Here is a 20,951-nt window from a genome sequence, read left to right as displayed (position 1 = left end):
CTTTTTCAAGCTTAGGCTTGTGAATATCTTAGGCTCAGAATATCTCAGGAGCATTTAGTAGATAACTGCTCAGAACATAGAATTTTGGAATGTGTATTAGCAGGAAATGAAGATAGAAAGGTAGGCTTTATTTTACATAGCAACTAATGATAAGCTAATTCTTGGAATTTATTTTACTACATAGTTGTATTTAAGTTTGACCATTTGTTTATAATTAAAAACAACAAAACTGCCCTTTGTATAGAATTAGAAGGCTCATATTTATATACTAGCGGCTCTTCCTTAGCTTCTTGATGATGTAAAAGTCAGTTACTTTAGCTGAGATGGAGTATTCTCATCTCTATAATTTGAGAAACAATATCAGGACTTGTGAAATGTTCCATGGAATAAAATATGTATATGAAGTCCTTTAAACCCATAAAATATTACTGAAAAGTTTGTTATTGGGATTGTTTTTTCTATCATAACATAGCCCTTCTTTGTTTTATTTTTAGCAGTATGTTAAGGATACCTGTAAGAAAGGCCTTAGTAGGCCTTTCCAAGTCTTCTAAAGGATGTGGTGAGTATCTTTTTTTTAAATTGCAAGTTTGTGGGCACTAAACTGTCTATCTTTGTAAATTTATAGGTTTATGGAATGTTTCTTAAAAGACCCTAAATCCATAATAGATTTTAAATAAAAATAGAAACAATGTTGAGTCAGTGGTTTATTTTTCTTTAAAAATATAATAGTTTTTATTAAAAATAGAATAGAATAGCTGAATAGAATAATACAGCTTTAAACAGTTCATAGAAATGGAAAGTAATAGGAATTCCCCATCAGTGCCAGAATGGAAAAAGCAGTCGTTCTGCTTTTGAGAAGTGATCTTCCCAGGAACATGTGTTCAGTGGCATTAAAAGTTATAACTGGGACTTCCTGGCAGTCCCATGGTTAGGACTCTACACTAACAGTGGCAGGAGGCATGGTTCAATCCCTGGTAGGGAACTAAGATTGTACACATGCCACTAGCAGGGCCAAAAAAGTTACAGCCTAAACCGCTGTTAAAAATAGACAACTATATTCCATTTGGTGTTAAGGACTGGAAAAGCTTTCCTCTAATTCAGTATTTTAAAAGTTTGCATCTAGAGAAATAGAAGGGAATAGTATTAAATGAGGAAAAAATTTAGACCTGTAGGTTAATTATTTAATCCATTACCCCCTCTGCTATGATAACTTGAATTCTGTTAATTTCATCTTCACCTCAATGTTTTGGATGATCAGTTCGAACAACTGCCACAGCAGCAAGCAACTTGATTGAAGTATTTGTTGATGGTCAGTCTGTCATGGTGGAACCAGGAACTACCGTCCTTCAAGTAGGCATTAATTTCAGTTCTTTATTTTTGTGCATAATCTGATTGAAAAAAATTTTATTTTCTTGATACTGTTTACTTCTAAAATTTTCAAGATTCCTTGACAAATGCTCTTTAAAGAACTGTAGATAGTAAAATTATATGAAAATAACTTTGATTTGAAATCTTGGCATATCAGAATGAGCTTTTCTGTTTCTGACTTTCTTAATGAACTATGGGAATTCTTTTGTTTCACTTCTGCCTTACAAATAAATTCCCATTTAGAAATTTTAAGTTATGTGAAATAAATTATTAGTTAATATGAGTAAGTTTGGGAGAAAGGTAATCTTTTTTATGAGCCTGCTTGATGCACATTTACATAACTGTCCTGTTTTTAACAATATTTCTAGGAAGGTATCCTACAAAGCAGGTAAATGGAGGGTAGTAGGTTCTTGAATTTATGCCCTAAACACTTAATATCTCCAGTTTCTTCCAGAACTAACAAAATTGGTCATGAAGAAGTAGTGCTTTATTCCATTGTAAATTATTGCAGAGCTAAATGCTCTTTATTCATTTTAGCAGTAACTTTTGTACCATCAGGCATAGAAATATAAACAATAAATACATAACAAAAATATGTTCAGTGTACAGTGGAGAGTATTTTGGCGTGAATAGGAGGTGGTAGAAGAGATGTCAGAAATATCTCAGGTGATCCCTGAGAAGTTTTTAAAGGATGAACAGGTGTTTATATGTGGACAAGGAAACTTCAGGTCATTTAGTACTAGTGAAACAAGGTATGTGTGGAAGAGGAGATAACAGGAAATCAGAACTGTGATGTTGGAGAAGGTCTAGTCATTAAAGATAGTCAGTGCAATGTTAAAGAGCTTGTAGTTTGGCCCATCAAGAGTTTTCATGCTACTAAGCAGTATGACATTGACTGTAGAGTATGGTGCTTTGGTGATTAAGATTAGAATGAGACAAGGATAGAGTATATCTTGCATTAGTGGAGCAGGAAATGAGAAGGGCCAAAATAGTGGCAATGGAAATGGAAACAAAAGAGTATATTCATGAGAGAGTGAGATGTAGATAGACAGGCCTTTAAGAATGATGAAGAGCAGAGGAGTTTTTGTGATTTCTGGCTTTGTTATCTTATTTGGGGATATGTAGGAGGGGACAGGGCTTGCCTGTGGCTCAGATGATAAAGAATCTGCCTGCAATGCGGGAAACCCGGGTACAATCCCTGGGTGGGGAAGATCCCCTGGAGAAGTAGGGAACGGAAATAGATTGAATTTTAACTGTCTAAAGAACATGCACATGTAAATGCCTACCTACATCTAAAGAAGTGGAAGACTGTCAGGATTGCAGATGAAGGTTCGAATGTAATCACTATGTAAAATGGGCTAGTGTGAAGGTGGGGACAGTTGACCCACTGCATCTAGCACACAGGAAGACTTGGTGCATTTTTATCAAGTTGTTAAAAATATTGAAAATTGATGAGATTGCTTTAGAGTGAGGGCTAAGGATGGAATAACTAACTCTCGAAATTTAAGTGCATTTATAGGCTCAGAGAAGGAGCAGGGATAATTGGCAGAGCTGAACTAATCCCCCTCACTAGGCAAATGGGAACTGAGAAGAGCCCTTAGCCAACAGTGGGAAGTCCTGGGCGGGATATATGGGGCCAAAGACAGAACCAGATTATAGTCACCTAGATGGTGTGAAATGAAGTCTAATCTAAAGGAGGAGAGCTAGTCAATGAGGAAATCCAGGGACATGAAACCACTGGGACAGAGTTCGAAGGAGGAATCTTTGTAGAGAATGGTTCAGAGGACAGGTGAGTAGTCAAGCACAGTCTGAGGATGCTTTATCCAGTTTTTAGGCATGGTGAGGATCTTTAAAGAGGTATCTTCAGAGCAGACAGAGGTTGGAGTCAAGAATAAAGAAAAGGAGGGAAATCTCTTTGAGGATGAAGGTGGAATGAAGATGCAGATATTTGGATTGGAGTAATTAGATAAGTAGTGGATGGCTTCATTTTTTTCTTGTTTGATTTTTGTTTGTTTTCTTTTTCCTGTGTTTTAGATAAGACACGGGAAGGTCAGGTTATTCTAGTGCCAATATTTTTTACTTTCTCTTCTAGGCTTGTGAGAAGGTTGGCATGCAGATTCCTCGATTCTGTTATCACGAAAGGTTGTCTGTTGCTGGAAACTGCAGGATGTGCCTTGTTGAAATTGAGAAAGCTCCTAAGGTACTTAATGCCTAAAATTACACACCATGCTGTAGAAGGTAGAAAACTTTAAATTATGTAGCAAACTTTATTTAAAATCAATATTGTTGTAACCAAGAGTCTGGTCCTGTTTACTTCTATCTATAACTTTATTTTCTGTGTGATTGATTCTCTTCATTTCACAACTGGAAACACATTGTACTTTATAAGTGCAAGTCCTATATAATTGTAATGTTTAGAAATTAAAGGGACCTTCTTAGAGCAGTCAGTATTTCCAAGTGACTGTATGACACACAACATTGGAAGTGCTTATGCTGTGCCATTTTTCACTAGAGAAAAGGGTTGCAGTGAAAAGGTTCACGTTCAATTTAACTCTGTTTTGGTTTATGCAGTTTTAGTTCAGTAGTGCCTGCTCATCAAAACAGTTATTTGATGTTCTGTTTCAGAGCCTCTTATTAAAAAATCATCTTAATTATAATAAAATTAAGATGATGTCTTATTTTTAAGAGAAATGTAAAGTGCCAGACTATCATATTATAAACATGAAAACTAAAACACTCAGTCTTCAAAAATATTCTGTTCTTTGCTTGTTTTCATAATTACAAATAAAATTTATATAATTACAAATACTTAGAGATTTCTCCATTGAAATTCCAGGTTGTAGCTGCTTGTGCCATGCCAGTAATGAAAGGTTGGAATATCCTGACAAACTCTGAGAAAACTAAGAAAGCCAGGTACTTTACTGTTAACTCAGCATAGTGACTTTTCTTGGCAGAAAATTGAACATTTCAATATGTAGACCTTCCCATAGATGAGAAATTCAGTATCAGACTCTGAAGAAGTTGTGCTTCTAGCAGCAGTTGGAAGTAAGTACACATAGAGGAGGTGAAGTCAGGTGTTTATGTTTTTGAGTCTGTATTGGAATCAGCGTTAAAAACCCCCGTTTAGAACTCTGCTCAGCCTGTGATGGCAGTGAGTCTGGGGCTTACTGAGCTGAGATTATTGCAAGGATACTGAACTGTACTGGCACTGGTTGTGTTTGTTTTTGCTTTGCGTTCATGTTTTTCTGAATTAATGCCTGAGTTTTCTGAGGCCCATTCAGCAACTTTTGATAATTCTGTGTTGTTAAAACTCATAATTTTCTAGGTTCTCTAATGATATTTTATTCCAGATTCATAAACATTTTTTAAATTATGTATTTAATACTACTTTTATGATAATTAACAGTGGTGTTTCTGATAGTAAATATAAAATCCATACTAACTGTATGAGAACATACATCTGTCACGGTTATTTAAATACCCTATATGTAAACCATTTTGAATGCCAGCAATTTACTTAAGTTTACATATTACGATTTTCTGTACAGAGAAGGTGTGATGGAGTTCTTATTAGCAAATCACCCACTGGACTGTCCTATTTGTGACCAGGGAGGTGAATGTGATCTGCAGGTATGTAGTGTTAATTTCTTAATTCTTTTGGTTGTCTCAGGTTTTAATTTTGTTAGCAAAATTAGGTTGACTCTTTTGTAATCTACTTAAGGACCAGTCCATGATGTTTGGAAGTGATAGGAGCCGGTTTTTAGAGGGGAAACGTGCTGTGGAGGACAAGAACATTGGGCCGTTGGTAAAAACCATTATGACTAGGTGTATACAGTGTACTCGCTGCATCAGGTAATTATTTTTCTGTCTCTTGGAATATCATTTGTATTCTTAGCCTTGATATTCACAAAACTTGGTGGAATAATAACACTGGAAAGGATAGCAACTTTTATTTGGTAGAAAAGAGGGATGTTGTATTGGTTGTTTTTTACATAAGCCAATAGAGTGAAAAAGTTTTCAGTTTTAGTTAACAGCAACTTCAGTTGGATTTAAAAATCAGAATCTACAAGCATTAACTTTATGATAACTTGTTGAGCTGTACACATGGATTTGTACAATTTTCTGTATGTGTGTTACACCTCAAATGCCAGCATTTATTATTAATTTTTATTCAGGGACTGCACTTACCATTGAAAACAACCTTCTTAGTGTTTTGAAAATCATTATCTTTGCAATAATAAGAAAGGAGGTAACTTTGCAGGTCTGACCAGTTGTTTGGTGCATTTTTATCCTGTAGGTTTGCAAGTGAGATCGCAGGAGTGGATGATTTGGGAACTACAGGCAGAGGAAACGATATGCAAGTTGGCACATACATTGAAAAGATGTTCATGTCTGAACTTTCTGGCAATATCATTGACATCTGCCCTGTAGGTGCCCTGACTTCTAAGCCCTATGCCTTTACCGCTCGGCCTTGGGAAACAAGGTATTTATCATTGTATTTTTTGTCCTTTACTTCAGTATCATTCAAAAAAATTTAAGATTTATTTTCTTCCTGAGTTCTAATTGTTTTGGTCTGCTAAGGTTTTGTTTGCTTAAAGTGAAACCCTTTTACTGGAATGTAAGTTGTTAGATAGATAGGATGAACCTGTGCAAGTCAGTTGTTGTTTCCTTGGAAATTAATTCTAGAGTACTTAATCACAAAATTATTTACTTCTTCCAAAGAGTAAGATTGTGTTGATTTTTAAAAATTTATAGTTTCCTCTCATTGTATATTAAACTTTCAACCGTGTATACAAATCATACATTATTTAATCAGTTCTTATTAGACCTTTAGTTTATTTCTATTTCTGTATAATTAAAAATCTATGATAAATATATTTACATTTTCTCTGATTCTATCTCTGATTCTTCTGAATAAACTAAGAAATTAAATAGATCATTGAAAATAAATTTGAATACTTTTCAGGTTCTAGAAACATATTAAATTGCCCTCTAATTTTAAACTCCTACCAGAGTATATGGGAGCATCTTAAAATTCCAGGCTTTGAACCATGTATTTATGTATAAAAAAAAGACAGTACATAACTCAAAAGTTTAAGTAGAGAGTTTTTTCTCCTCTCTGTAATACATAGGATGGTACATTTAATGTGCTATAGGTCTCTGAGACACTGTTCATTTTTCTTAAAACTTTTTCTCTCTTTGTTCTTCAGATTAGATGGATTCTGTTGACATATCATATCAGGTTCATTCTTTTACCATCCCAAATCTTCTATTCAACTGCTACAGTCAGCTTTTTATTAGCTACACTTTCCAACTCCAGAATTTGTTTCTTTTTTTTTTTTTTAATTTTTGTATCCTCGCTGGGAATCTTCACTTGTTGATTCATGGTTTTATATTTCCCTTTAATCTTTTTTGTTTTAATAGTTATTTTTATTAATTTATTTGGCTGTGCCAGGTCTTAGCTGTGGCATGCAGGATCTTTAGTTGTGGCATGTGAGATCTAGTTCCCTGACCAGGGATTGAACCCCGGTCCCCTGCATTGGGAGCTCAGAGTCTTAACCACTGCACCACCAGGGAAGTTCTTCCCTTTCATCTTTAAACATGACTTTCCTTCTATCATTGAACATTTTAATATTATTGTTTTTATTTTTAAGCAGGGCTTCTTAGGAGTTGCTTCTCTGTATAGCTTAGTAGTCAGATAATGATCATGCTCAAATTCTTTGAGCCAGTAAAGCTTCCATCCTCTGCCAGTGGATCTGTGTGTGGATTGTTGTTCCTGTTTAGTTGCTAAGTTGTGTCTGACTCTTTAGGGACCCCATAGACTGTAGCCCGCCAGGCTCCTCTGTCCATGGGATTTCCCAGGCAAGAATATGGGCAAGAGTGGTTTGCCATTTCCTTCTCCATGGGATCTTTCTGACCCAGGATTGAACCTGCATCTCCTGCATTGCAGGCAGGTTCTTTTACCACTGAGCCATGTGGGTTGCCCTTGTTTGTGGATAGAAAAGCATATTCAGAGTTCAGGCTGTTTTCAAGTCTGCCCAGCTTGTAGTTTACATTAGGTCTCTTGGGTCTCTGTGTTGTCCAGGAGAGTGAATAGCCTGGGCTGTCTCTGGTCTCAGCTGCACATTTGTGCAGCCTCCTCTAGGAATGCTCACCCTGCCTGTGACTGCAGCCTCATGCTAGTAGGTCCTTGACTTTCCTCAGCTCAGTGACCTCCAAGGTATCACTTCCACAGACAGCTTTTCCATTTCTCCAAATCAAGTGAGTCTTTGTCTGCAAGAAAAAATCCCCTGTCTTCATAGCTTGCCCCATCCTACCAGAACCTCCAGTTCAAGGTGGTGAGAAGGACAATAAGAATAGTCCCAAGCCAGAACACCGCTGGTTTCCACCATTCTTTCTAGAAGTTCAGCAGTTTCTCTAAACATAAAACCTTCACATGATGTGTTTGCTTTTGTTAGCTCTCCAAAGAGTTGAGTTGGTTACTTTCGTCAGTTTTGTCTAGCTTTATTTTTGCTTTTGGAGGGAGGATTTGTCAAGCTCCTTAATCAGCCATACCCCAAAATTTATTTATTTTGATAGTCAAGTTTTCACAGTTTGGCTATTTACAGCCTTTCCAACTGGCTTCTGTTTTAGATAACTAGATAACTTTTAGATAACTGGCTTCTGTTTTTGTGTTATGGTCTGCTCAAATATGAGAGAGTGTGTGTATATATATGTAAGGAAAGGAAAGTATATGTAAAGTTTTTTGATTTTGGTAAGCCACGTAACAGAAACTTTGTCCATTTATTCTCAAAATCAGCTAGTAAATATATGTGTTTATTTTCTTAGAAAGACAGAATCCATTGATGTAATGGATGCAGTTGGAAGTAATATTGTGGTCAGCACAAGAACTGGAGAGGTAATGAGGATTTTGCCAAGGATGCATGAGGACATCAATGAAGAGTGGATCTCTGATAAAACCAGGTATATGCTGTGTTTTTTCCTTTAACTTTTGCAGTAGATTTAAAGGAAATTTTATAATAATTTTCATTTTAAGGAACAGTCTTTTATATTTGCAAATTACTGTTTATAGACTATTGAAATCTGGATTGTTAGGATATATAGTGAATTGGATAAAACTGACATTAATAATAATCCTAGGTATATTACTGGCTTTCATATTTACTGGTTTTCATATTGAGAAATATCTTTTTTTCTCCTAGATGGAGAAATTGAAGTAAATGAAGATATTTAACCTATTTCAGTTTGTCTCTCTTTCATTGGAGAATAGAAGCTAAATATAAGTTTGAGTTTGCATAACATAATTTTGATGAAATATCTAGAGATACTCAGGTTTTATAAATGATTTGGCTTTCTCAGCTACCAAACGTATTGTAATTTTAAGTTTCTTTGGGTAGCTGAAAATAAATGATAAGAACTCAGACATTTTAGGTGGCATTTGAGTTTCAGATAATGTTTGTAAAATATTAATTCATCTCCAAAGAAATCTGGAATGATTATTTGTATCCATGTATTTATTGTTCTATTACCTTTAACCAACACTGTACTTAAATAACATTTCTTTTAGATTTTAAATTTGAAAATTACAGTTGCCTTTTTAGAAAGATTCCACAAATGGTGTAATTTCTGTTATCTAGATTTGCCTATGATGGGCTAAAACGTCAAAGACTTACCGAACCGATGGTCAGAAATGAAAAGGGACTTTTAACACATACCACCTGGGAGGATGCACTCTCTCGTGTAGCTGGAATGGTAAAAAATTGAAATATAGAATAACTGTATTTGTGGTTTCCAGGACACATTTTTTTTTTTGGCTGTACCAGGTCTTCGTTGTGGCACACAGGATCTTCTATTTTTGTTGCTGCATGTGGGTTCTTTTATTGTGGCATGTGGGATCTAGTTCCCTGACCAGGGATTGAACCCAGGCCCCCTGCATTGGGAGCACAGAGTCTTAGACACTGGACCACTAGCGAAGTCCCATAGGGAACATCTTTCTAATGAAGAGGGGTTATTGTTTCTCTTAACTTGTTTCCTCTTACCAGGATTACCTTCCTTTTAACAAGCATTTATTGAGAGCCATCTGACGTCATGCTAGATGTAGGGATATAAAGATTGTAGCACATGGTTCCTATTTCCACAATCATTTAGTAGGAAAAGATGCATCTTCAGGCAATTATTGTATGTTGCTTTCGGGTAGTCATGCAGAAGATGATATATGAGAGAGCGCATTGGAGGGATGCCTACCAGGGCTACCATATTACCTAGGTAAGATGACTTCTTTGTTTAGTTGCTAAGTCATATCTGACTCTTTGCAACCCCATTGACTCTGGACTCCCCCAGGCTCCTCTGTCTGCAGGATTTTCCAGGCAATAATGCTGGAGTGGGTTGCCATTTCCTTCTCCAGAGGATCTTCCTGACCCAGGGTCATAACCTAAGTCTCCCACACTGACAGGCAGACTCTTTACCACTGAACCACCTAGGAATCCCTGATCCTAATTTACTGGGTTTCTAATCAGAGCCTAGCCTACCTGAGAGAAGTGAAATACCTAACCTCAGCCACCTCTTGCAGTCCTATACCATGTGGGGGAGGGGATGAGAGAAACTGAAAGTTCACTGGCACAGGCTCATTGAGAGACTAAAACCTAATCATAGGACTAGAAAATACTTCCCCTGCCCACTCAACCTCACCACCATATTTACTAAACACCTGTTAGCTCAGTTCCTTTTACCCAGTACATCACATCCATCTTTGAGCAATGACTTTCAAGGCATACTAAAAGGTAAAAACACAGGAGACTGAATAAGCATTAGACCCGGAGTCATCTGTGACAAGAATATTGGATGTATCAGACCAGGTATTTTTTAAACTATGACTAAAATGTTAAAAGACTATATTGGAAAGAGAAGACTGCATACAAAAATGGATGAACAATGTTAGCAGAGAGAGATGGAAATTCTAAGAAAAAACAAAAGACAAATGCTAGGGATCGAAAACACTACCAGGAATGAAGAATGCTTTTGATGGTCTCTTTAGTAGATGAGCCACGAACAGGCTGCCAGAGCAAAATACATAAAGGGCTTGAAGGAATGACAGATGCTTCAGAAGATTGTATTTGGCTATATAACTCCGAAGTCTTCATCTTCCTGACATCATTTTGAGGCCTTTTGTTCCTAATTTAAAACAAACAACTTTTATTACAAGCAGATGTTATTCTTGGCCCCACATACACTTTCTGCTTCTCACTTTCAGACTAATTAGTGTAAAAAGCTTTTTTGTCAGAAGTTTGTTGCTTTTATTTTACTTGAAAATGACGTTATTGTTTTGTTTTCTGAATGAGTCACTGGTCTTTTTCTGAACGAAGGTTTCTTGGTGATAGCCTTTTCATCCATTTCTAGTTGCAGAGCTTTCAAGGCAATGATGTGGCAGCAATTGCAGGTGGCTTGGTGGATGCTGAAGCCCTCATAGCTCTCAAAGATTTACTTAATAGAGTGGATTCTGACACGCTGTGCACTGAAGAGGTCTTCCCCACCGCAGGAGCTGGGTGAGAAATTTGAGGCTAGGATCTAGGTGTTCTGTTTTCTTTCTTTTTTTCCTTCTGTTTATAGGTTGTGTTTAAACCAACACATCTGTGGCATCAGTGACTTACATGTGACAACTTGGATACTCCAACATATCTCCTGGTTATTTTCACATAGAGACCAAAGTCAAACCAGGAGCTATTAGAAAATCTAATTATTAATAAAGTATTTGAACCTTTGATGCAGTTTAAGACTATTTCAAAAAATTTTTTGTCAGGCAGTGAGCTGTGGGTTTAATGACAGAGTATTTCATGGATTGTCAGTGTGTATTAATTTTAAAATAAACTTGGATTTTATATTTTATGTTTCTAGCACAGATCTACGTTCCAATTATCTTCTTAATACTACAATCGCTGGTGTGGAGGAGGCAGATGTTGTCCTTCTAGTTGGTACAAATCCACGTTTTGAGGCACCGCTATTTAATGCTAGAATTCGAAAGAGGTTTGTAATAATATTCTGGGTTTTAAAAACATTTACATGATAATTTGTTTTATATATGAAAAATGACTGTCTTAGCTGATTCCTAATAGTGGGAGTAAGATTCCAAAAGATAATTGAAGGGCAGTTTCTAACAGCTCCATTTCCCACTTCTTCCCTGCTGATCATTTTTTTAGTTTGAAATAACTCAACTTTGTATACCCACGTTTGTGTAGTGTTCACACAGATTAATCAGTGCTAATGTTTATATTTTTTTCTTTTCTCTCCATCTATATATTTGTGTGAACATAATCATTTGAAAGTAGATTGTATACATGATGCCCTTTTAATCCCAAACTAAACACGTCTGTGTGGGTTTCCTAAGGACAAGGACATTCTCCATTTAGGAATTTGATTCTTTATTTAATTAAGAATTTAGTATTGATACAGTATTATTATCTATTTGTGCTTAAATTTCACTGAATTTTTTCCATAATTGTTTCCAAAATTTCCATAATTTTTTCCATTTTGACTTTTTTTTTTAAGACTACAGGCCAGATATTTTGTAGAATGCCTCTCTATCTTTTTATATCTTAGAGACTTGTAATAGCTCAACCATATAGTTGATTGTCTAAACTTGGACAGTGTTGGGAGTAGAAAAGGGATTTTTTTATTCCAGGGTGACAGGTTAAAAACCCCTACTGTCTCTCACAAACCAGAATATATGGTCACCACATTTATTAATATTTTTGGAGGAGCTGGATCCATACTTCGTTGTCAGTAGACAATAAATATGAATGATGTAGTTTGTTTTTTATGAACTTTTATTTAAATGATCTTAACAGATAATTAGGACTCTGCTGTGTAAATATGGCAAAATAAAAACATCACTTATTCTAAAATTAAAGTCTGTTTATAGCTAGCTTAGAGTTAGCATTCTAACACAGCAAGTTAATTCATTGACTTTACTTGGTGTGTGCAGACTTACCTTATTTTGTTATACTTTGCTTTATCGCACTTTGCAGATATAGTCTGTTTTTTGCAGATTTAAAGTTTATGGCAGCTGTTGGTCGAGTAAGTCTTTCAGTGCTATTTTCCAACAGCATTTTCTCATTTGTGTCTCTGTGTCATATTTTGATAACTCTCACAATATTTCAAACTTTTTTATTATTACTACATTTTATTATGGTGATCTTTGCTGTTACTCTTTTAATTGTTTGGGGGCACCATAGGCCGTATCCATATAATATGGTGAAATTAATCAGTAGATGTTGATGTCTTTTGATCACTCTGCCAACTGGCCAGTCCTTCGTGTTTCTCCCTCTCCTTGGGTCTCCTTATTCCGAGACACAACAGTGTGAAGAGTAGGTCAATTAATAACCTACAGTGGCTTATAAGTGTTCAGGTGAAAGGAAGTCTTGTACATCTTACTTTAAATCAAAAGCTAGAAATATTAAACTTATTGAAGGAGGGATATTGAAAGCATAGATAGGCCAAAAAACAGACCTCTTGTGCCAAACAATCATGTCATGACTGCAGAGGAGATTTAAAGTGCTACTCCAAAGTGCGCAGTGCATGATAAGAAAGCAAAACAACCTGATTGCTAATGTGGATAAAGTTTGAGTGGTCTGGATTGAAGATCAGACCAGCCATGACATTCCCTCAAAGCCTAATCCAAAGCAAGGCACTAACTCTCTTCATTTCTAAAGGTAAAGAAGCTACAGAAGAGAAGTTAAAACTAGCAGAGGTTGGTTCATGAGATTTAGGGCAGGAAGCTGTCTCCATAACATAAAGGTACAAGTTGAAGCAGCCAGTGCTAATGTAGAAACTGCAGCGAGTCACCCAGAGGTCTAGCTAAGATAATGAAGGTGGCTGCAGTGAACAACAGATTTTCAGTGTAGACGAAACAGCCTTTTATTGGAAAAATGTGCCACCTAGAACTTTAATAGCTAGAGAGGAGAAATTAGTGCCTGGCTTCAGAGCTTCAAAGGATAGGCTGTGTGAGGGGTTAATGTTCCTGATAACTTTAAGTTGAAGCCAGTGCTTAACTTACCATTCTGAAAATCCTAGGGCTCTTGAGAATTTTGCTAAACCTGTTCTGCTTGTGCTTGATAAATGGAACAACAAAGCCTCATTGACAGCACATCTGTTTGCATTATGGTTTACTGACTATTTTAAGTCCATTGTTGAGACCTACTGCTCAGGATTCAAGATACTGCTAACTGATAATTGTACCTGATCACCCAAAAACTCTGATGAAGATATACAATGAGATTAATCTTGTTTTGTGTCTGCTAACACAGCATCCATTCTGCAGCTCATGGATTAAGGAGTAATTCAATTTTCAAGTCTTATTATTTGAGGAATACTTATTCAGAAGGCTGAAGCTGCCATATATAGGATTCTGCTGATGGATTTGGGCAAAGTAAATTGAAAACCTGGAAAAGATTCACTATGCTAGATGCCAATAAGAACATTGAGTCTTGGGAAGAGGTCAAGATATCAGTGTTAAAAAAGAGTTTGGAAGAAGTTGATTCCAACCCTCCTGGATGACTTTGAGAGGCTTCAGTTGAAGTACCTGCAAATATGGTGGAAATAGAGGGTTAGAATTATTAGTGAGATCTGAAGATGTGACTAAATTGCTGTGATCTCATGATAAAACTTTAATGGATGAGGAGTTGCTTCTTAAGGATAAGCAAAAAGAAAGTTATTTCTTGATATAGGATCTACTCCTGGTGAAGATTCTATAAAAAAATTGTAGAAGTAATAACAGTGGATTTAGAATGTGACATACACTTAAGTTGATAAAGCAGCAGCTGGATTTGAGAGGATTGACTCCCAGTTTTGAAAGAATTTCTACTGTGGATAAAATGCCATCAAACAGCACTGCATGCTACAGAAAAATTGCTTATGAAAGGAAGAGTTAATTGATACAGTAAACTTCACTGTTGTCTTATTTAAGAAACTGCCACAGCCACCCTAATCTTAAGTGAACCACCATCCTGATTATTCAGCAGCCTTCAGCATTGAGGCAAGCGTCTCTACCAGCAAAAAGATTTTCACTCGCTAAACGTTCATATGATGGTTAGCATTTTTTAGCAATAAAGTATTTTTTTTCAGTATAAAGTATTTTTTAATTAAGGTGTATATATTATTTTTTTGACATAATACTTTTTATACACTTAATAAGCTACAGTGTAGTATAAACATAACTTGTATATGCCCTGGGAAAGCAAAAACTTTGTGGGACTTGCTTTATTGAGATATTTGCTTTATTGTTGCGGTCTGCAACCAAACACAGGTATACCTGTATTTTTACACTTTATTTTGAAAAATACACAATAATATCTGTTAATGTTTGGGGAAAGCTTTAATGCTTTTTAACATTTTTTAATTTAAATAATGTAGCACTTAGCATTGATGAGACCAATAACCGTACCGACTTAGTGATTTAGCTCTAAAAACTTCATTGTTTTTATTTCAGCTGGCTTCATAATGACTTAAAAGTGGCCCTTATAGGCAGCCCAGTGGATCTCACTTACAGATATGACCATCTGGGAGATTCTCCCAAAATTCTTCAAGACATTGCTTCGGGTAGCCATCCATTCAGCCAGGTGCTCTTAAGTTACATGTATAAGATTTTTAAGTTATATGTATGTGATTTTTAAGTCTTATTTTTTTAATTTATTATTTTCGTGATAACTATGAGATTGCAATATAGAAAATAATATATAAGAAAGTAAACATAATAAAAAATCCTACTACAAACAACTGTTGATGAAACGTCCTATGGTCATCTCTCATTTATATAGAGAAAGAAGGATGGATAGGTAAGCAAAAAAATGAAATCATACTCTACATTTTTATTTCAGTTCAGTTCAATTGCTCAGTTGTGTTCGACTCTGCGATCCCATGGACTGCAGCATGCAGGCTATAAGTTAAATAATCAGGATGACGATATACAGCCATTGGGAATATATGTCAAGGGAAACTGCTTTCCCAATTTGGAATCAGTCGGTCGTTCCATGTCTAGTTTTAACTGTTGCTTCTTGACCTGCGTACAGGTTTCTTAGGAGGCAGGTCAGGTGGTGTGGTATTCCCATCTCTAAGAATTTTCCACAGTTTGTCATGATGCACACAGTCAAAGGCTTTGGCATAGTCAATAATGCAGAAGTAGATGTTTTTTTGGAACTCTCTTGCTTTTTTGATGATCCAACGGATGTTGGCAATTTGATCTCTGGTTCTCTGCCTTTTCTAAATCCAGCTTGAACATCTGGAAGTTCACGGTTCACGTACTGCTGAAGCCTGGCTTGGAGAATTTTGAGCATTACTTTGCTAGCGTGTGAGATGAGTGCAGTTGTGCAGTAGTTTGAACATTCTTTGATATTGCATTTTTGGGGGATTAGAATGAAAACTGACCTTTTCCAGTCCTGTGACCACTGCTGAGTTTTCCAAATTGGCTGGCATATTGTGTGTAGCAATTTAATGGCATCATCTTTTAGGATTTGAAATAACTCAGCTGGAATTCCATCACCTCCACTAGCTTTGTTTGTAGTGATGCTTCCTAAGGCCCACTTGACTTCACATTCCAGGATATCTGGCTCTAGGTGAGTGATCACACCATTGTGGTTATTTGGACCACTAAGATCTTTTTAGTATAGTTCTATGTATTCTTGTCATCTCTTCTAAATACCTTCTGCATCTGTTAGGTCCATACCATTTCTGTCCTTTATTATGCCCGTCTTTGCATGAAATGTTCCCTTGGTATCTCTGATTTTCTTGAAGAAGTCTCTAGTCTTTCCCATTCTATTGTTTTTCTCTGTTTCTTTGCATTGATCACCTAGGAACACTTTCTTATCTCTCCTTGCTATTCTCTGGGACTCTGCCTTTTTTTTTTTTCAACCAGAGTTTAATTTTACTTGAAGTTATCAGAAAAGAAAATGATGTGAAACTGAAAGAATTAAATTTTAAACTTCAGTGAAGTCTTTCTTTACAGCAAGAGTTATTATTCTTTAAAGAAATTTCACTGGTCTTTTTGTATGACCTTTTCATTACTAAATTCCTTATTTAATTTTTTTTTCATTTGCCACCTTAAATTTAGAGCTTTTAGGCTTTTTATTTCTTTTTTTCCCCAAGAGATGTAGGTACACCATTTCTTAAGTTCTTTCTTGCTTGAAAATATTTATTTTATTCCTGACGAGAGCCTTGGCAGAATGTAAAGATCTTGGGTTATACTTCTGTTTTTCCCTCTGAACTTTATAGATATGGGCCCACCCTCCCCCTTTAAATTAATGTATTTATTTGGCTGTGCCGGGTCTTAGTTGCAGCATGCAGGATCTTTTACTGTGGCATGCGAACTCTTAGTTGTGGCATGTGGGATCTAGTTCCCCAACCAGGGATTGAGCCCTGGCCCCCTGCTTTGGGAGGACAGAGTCTTAGCCACTGGACCACCAGGGAAGTCTAGACACTGCCTTTTGTTATTGTGGAGAATCCTGATTTGAGGTATTATTCTGTTTCAACCCTGTCCTGTTGTTGTTGTCTAGATACATTTTTGTTGCTATTTCGTACTTGGTTTTTTATCTTTGAAATTTAGTGACTTCACTAGAATATATCTTAATGATGGTGGTTCCATACCCTTTTTTTTTTTAATGGGATATGCTGCCTCCTGAATTTTGAATACTCAAGATTCTCTTTATTTTAGGAGTTGTGTGTGTGCTTGTATGTGGTGTGCGGGCTAGTGATTATTTAAAAAAATATAAGAAAGGTTTCTGTTTCTCACATAACAGTGATGCTGAAGTTTGACATATCGTGCAGCTGTCCAAGGATCTATTCAAGGCAGGAGCCTGCCCTCCTGCTTGCTGTCCTCAGTGTACTGGTTCACTCACATGTGTTTGTGTGTGAGCCTCTCCTCATGATGTCAAGATGGTTGCTTTGCTTACACCTCCGGATGTAGGCATGAAGAAGTCAAGTGTGAGGGGACAAAGCAGCCAAACCCAACTCCTTTGTTGTCAGTTTTGAATAACATCTCTATTATTACTAGCATCAAAAATATTTTTTTAAAAATTTTATTGAGAAGAAGCCCTCTCTTCTCTATAGTTCCCTTCCCCATTCCCCAGAAGGTGATGAGTGTTCTTCAGGAAAGTTTTCTTTTATAATAGATTTAGATGTATTTTCCATTAGTAACTTCTAATGGAAGTAACTTCTAATGGAAGTAACTTCTAATGGAAGTAACTTCTAATGGAAGTAACTTCTAGTTTGTTAAGAACTCTTAATGCAGATATTGGATCCCTTTTTCTATCTTTTCTGTCACTTATTTCTTTATTCCTCTGTTCTTTTTCAATTTGTTTTATATAATTTCCTATATACTTCTTGCTCCTGTATTTACACTCATGTTAAATTTTGGTTTTTGTTGTTTCTGGAATGATGTTCACCTCTGCTTTGTTTATCTTTTAGTTCTTGAACTTTCTGATGAAAATCCTCTATGATATTGTCTATCATGTAACTTCTCTGAGCTCTTTTAAAAAATATTTCATTTTCTTTGAGGCTGTTGAAAACTGTTTCTCATTTTTTAAGGCTATTGAAAACTCTTCACTTTTCCTTGGGAAACTCCTCTTAAGATGAATGGCCTCTTCTTTGTAGTATCTAGAAATGATTTTCATGCTGATTGATTGATTGGGACCAGCCCTTTATCAAAGAATGGATGGGCAGGGGAATGAACTGTAACAATCTACAGCTTTACTGCTAATTTTTCTGTTCTCCACCATATCTGTAGTTTCTTTTGCACTTGGGATGCATTCCTTCTCAGTTTCTGATATTCAGGTAGTTACTGTGGTTTAAAGCAAAGCCCTTAAAGTATTCTGCATTGTGATCTATGTCCGTTGCTTTCCCTACCTTTTCCCCTCTGTCTGGAACATAGAAAGTAGATGGAAGACGGTAGACATGGTACTTCAGCTTGATTTCTCTTGTTAAACGTTGTATCATCTGAACCTCTGTGCACATATTCTTCAGTTTTTTCTGGGACCTATCCAATAGTCATTCTGACTAAAGGATGTTTGACTCAGGCTTTTATTCCCAGTGCTTCCTTATTGAAACTACTTTATCTAATATTCATTTAGCTACTTCACAGTAGCTTTGGCAAGAGGTTTTTGAGTAAATCCGGTTTGTATGTATATCCATATGTTGACTAGCAAATCACAGTGTTCATCTTAGAACTAAAGCTTGGGACAGCATATTGTAGATACAAATTTGGTTAGATTTAGTTACTTCTAATTTTTTTTTTAATTCAAAGTTCTTCTTAAAAATAGGTCCTACAGGAAGCTAAAAAACCAATGGTGATTTTAGGCAGTTCTGCACTCCAAAGAAATGATGGTGCAGCAATTCTTGCAGCTGTTTCCAACATTGCTCAGAAGATTCGGACAAGTAGTGGTGTTACTGGTGATTGGAAAGTTATGAATATCCTTCATAGGTAAGTTAAATAGTTGTTTTGTAATCTGTAATTGTGTGTATATGTGTTCCTGTACACCGTCACATTTATTTTTAAAACAAATTAATATTTAGTGACATTATCTCAGTAGCAGATGTGAAATAGCAGCTTTTATTTTGTGTGAGAAGAACCCAAGATAATAAATAATATTTAAAATATCCAAATTGTGGTAAGTGCTAGAAAAAAATCTTGAAAATTTATATCATATTAATATACTGGGTTCAAAAATTGAAACAAGAATTTCCTCCTGTGATTATAAATTCTTTATAAATATAAAGTAGAATTGTTCTGAAAGTAGAACTATTGCAGTGAACAGGATAAACATTTTTGAGGTTTTTAATGCATATTTCCAACTTATTTTAGAAAGATTGTACCAATTTTGCATTAGCGAACGAGTTTCCCATTTCACACAATTCTTTCTACCTTAAGTGTTACTTTTCGAATCTTCAGATTTGTTTAAAGATTGAGGGTAAACACTCAGTGGGCTTCCCCCATTGCTCAGTAGTAAAGAATCCGCCTGCAGTGCAGGAGATGCAAAGAAGAGGTGCAGGTTCGATCCCTGGGTTGGGAAGACCCCCTCCTCCAGAGAAAGGAAATGGCAATCTACTCCAGTATTTTTGCCCGGAGAATCTATGGGGTCACAAAGAGTTGCACATGACTGGGCAACTAAACAACAATAAAATAAACACTCCATGATAATAAAATTTTTTTATTTTAAAAGTATTCAAATGCATTCTTAAACATTCATTTCAGTGTTACATTTCCCCTCTTAATAGATTAATTTGGCATCGTAGGTCATCATGTAAACATTTTTTTAAAACTTCTATTTTTTAAATCGTTTATTTGCATTGATCACTTCCAGATCTTTCTAGCCACAATTTTTAGAATAGAAATGAGACTAGTTATTTTAATTCATTTTTGAACATATGTCTTTATTAATATTTTTTGTTTCTGTTTTTGTCTGAAAAACAATAACATAATAACTTTTTTAAGAAAAATTTGTGTGTGTCTAATGATGTCTTTATGGTTCCTTTTCACCGAGGACCACTTGGCTAAATACATAAATCACAGATTTTTTTCCTTTAATACTCAGTATTCTTTTCACCCTGCCTTTCACATTTTAGAGAGGATCTCATCTAATCTGTTTTGTTGTGTGGTTTTTTGTCTCTGAGAACTTGGTTTTATGTATGTATGTGTTCTTGTCTGCCTGCCCACCCTTTGGATTCCTAGAGGGACTTCCCTGGCAGTCCAGTGGTTAAGACTTCATGCTTCCAGTGCAGGGAACACAGGTTCAATCCTTTGTCAGGAACTATGATCCCATATGCTCCGCAGTACAGCCTGGTCAGAAAAAACAAAATTATTCCGGGGTATAACTAAGTGACATTTGTTTGACATCACCTTTGCCTGGGATATCATAGAACTCTCCATTTTCAAATTGAAAGTTTTTGTTTTTTCGTGTAAGTTCAGAAAAAGCCAGTTTGTCTACTTCTACACTGTTGTTTGCTCTCATGCAGAAGCTTCTATTTATTCTGCACTGGTTGGCCCTTCAGACTTTTGTCTCTTCTCTCATAATTTTTCTCACTTTTCCTGTGTTTAGGGAGAATTTCTTATTTATCTTCTGTCATTGTGAGCTTTGATTATGGAGAGCACTAATGCCATTGTAATTTTAATTGATTAGACTTGTTTTTTAATTTCATTTCATTCTTATATAAGATTTCATTTTCATGAGAACAGCTTGTTTCAATGCAGTTTGTTAAGACATACCTTCTAATTAATGCTTGTTGAGAACATGAAGAGTATTTATAAACCTTTTAAAAATTTCTTACAGTAAGTTTATTTCATAGTAAAGCATAATTTCTCATTCTTAAAGAATCTTTTAATCAGCCTGTAGTTTTTTTTACTCATCATTCTCTCAGAGGCAAACTTAATGTTACCCACTTTGTTTTCCAAGACGAGGTGGGCTCTGTCATGAGTTAGCGTGAGTCTCTGCTCAGATCTTTGTGAGACGTCAATGCTCAGAAGGGGAGATGTTTAAGAAAAAAATACTGTGTAGGTGGCGAGGCAAGAGGAGCTAAGTTTTGAAATTGAATTGAGGAAGTCTGAG

General features: G+C 35.9%; 1 protein-coding gene across 3 annotated transcripts in view; it reads left to right on the top strand.

Moving 5' to 3' along the window:
• The window catches only part of NDUFS1 (NADH:ubiquinone oxidoreductase core subunit S1), a 30,149-nt gene that overhangs the window by 2,159 nt on the left and 7,039 nt on the right, over positions 1-20,951 (top strand). For 2 of the 3 annotated variants that reach the window (XM_024999195.2, NM_174820.4), the window contains exons 2-14: positions 495-559; positions 1,259-1,350; positions 3,461-3,568; positions 4,205-4,281; positions 4,917-4,998; positions 5,090-5,220; positions 5,666-5,851; positions 8,197-8,331; positions 9,006-9,120; positions 10,765-10,910; positions 11,260-11,388; positions 14,849-14,978; positions 18,669-18,829. In XM_024999195.2, the coding sequence (XP_024854963.1) occupies positions 499-559; positions 1,259-1,350; positions 3,461-3,568; positions 4,205-4,281; positions 4,917-4,998; positions 5,090-5,220; positions 5,666-5,851; positions 8,197-8,331; positions 9,006-9,120; positions 10,765-10,910; positions 11,260-11,388; positions 14,849-14,978; positions 18,669-18,829 (1,553 nt within the window). In that variant the 5' untranslated portion in view covers positions 495-498. The remainder of the gene's footprint in view (positions 1-494; positions 560-1,258; positions 1,351-3,460; positions 3,569-4,204; positions 4,282-4,916; positions 4,999-5,089; positions 5,221-5,665; positions 5,852-8,196; positions 8,332-9,005; positions 9,121-10,764; positions 10,911-11,259; positions 11,389-14,848; positions 14,979-18,668; positions 18,830-20,951) is intronic. The other variant, XM_005202713.5, reaches the window with a different exon arrangement.

This window comes from Bos taurus, chromosome 2 (assembly GCF_002263795.3).
Source record: "Bos taurus isolate L1 Dominette 01449 registration number 42190680 breed Hereford chromosome 2, ARS-UCD2.0, whole genome shotgun sequence".
Lineage (NCBI taxonomy): Eukaryota > Metazoa > Chordata > Mammalia > Artiodactyla > Bovidae > Bos > Bos taurus.
This window is presented reverse-complemented; position numbering and strand designations above follow the sequence as displayed.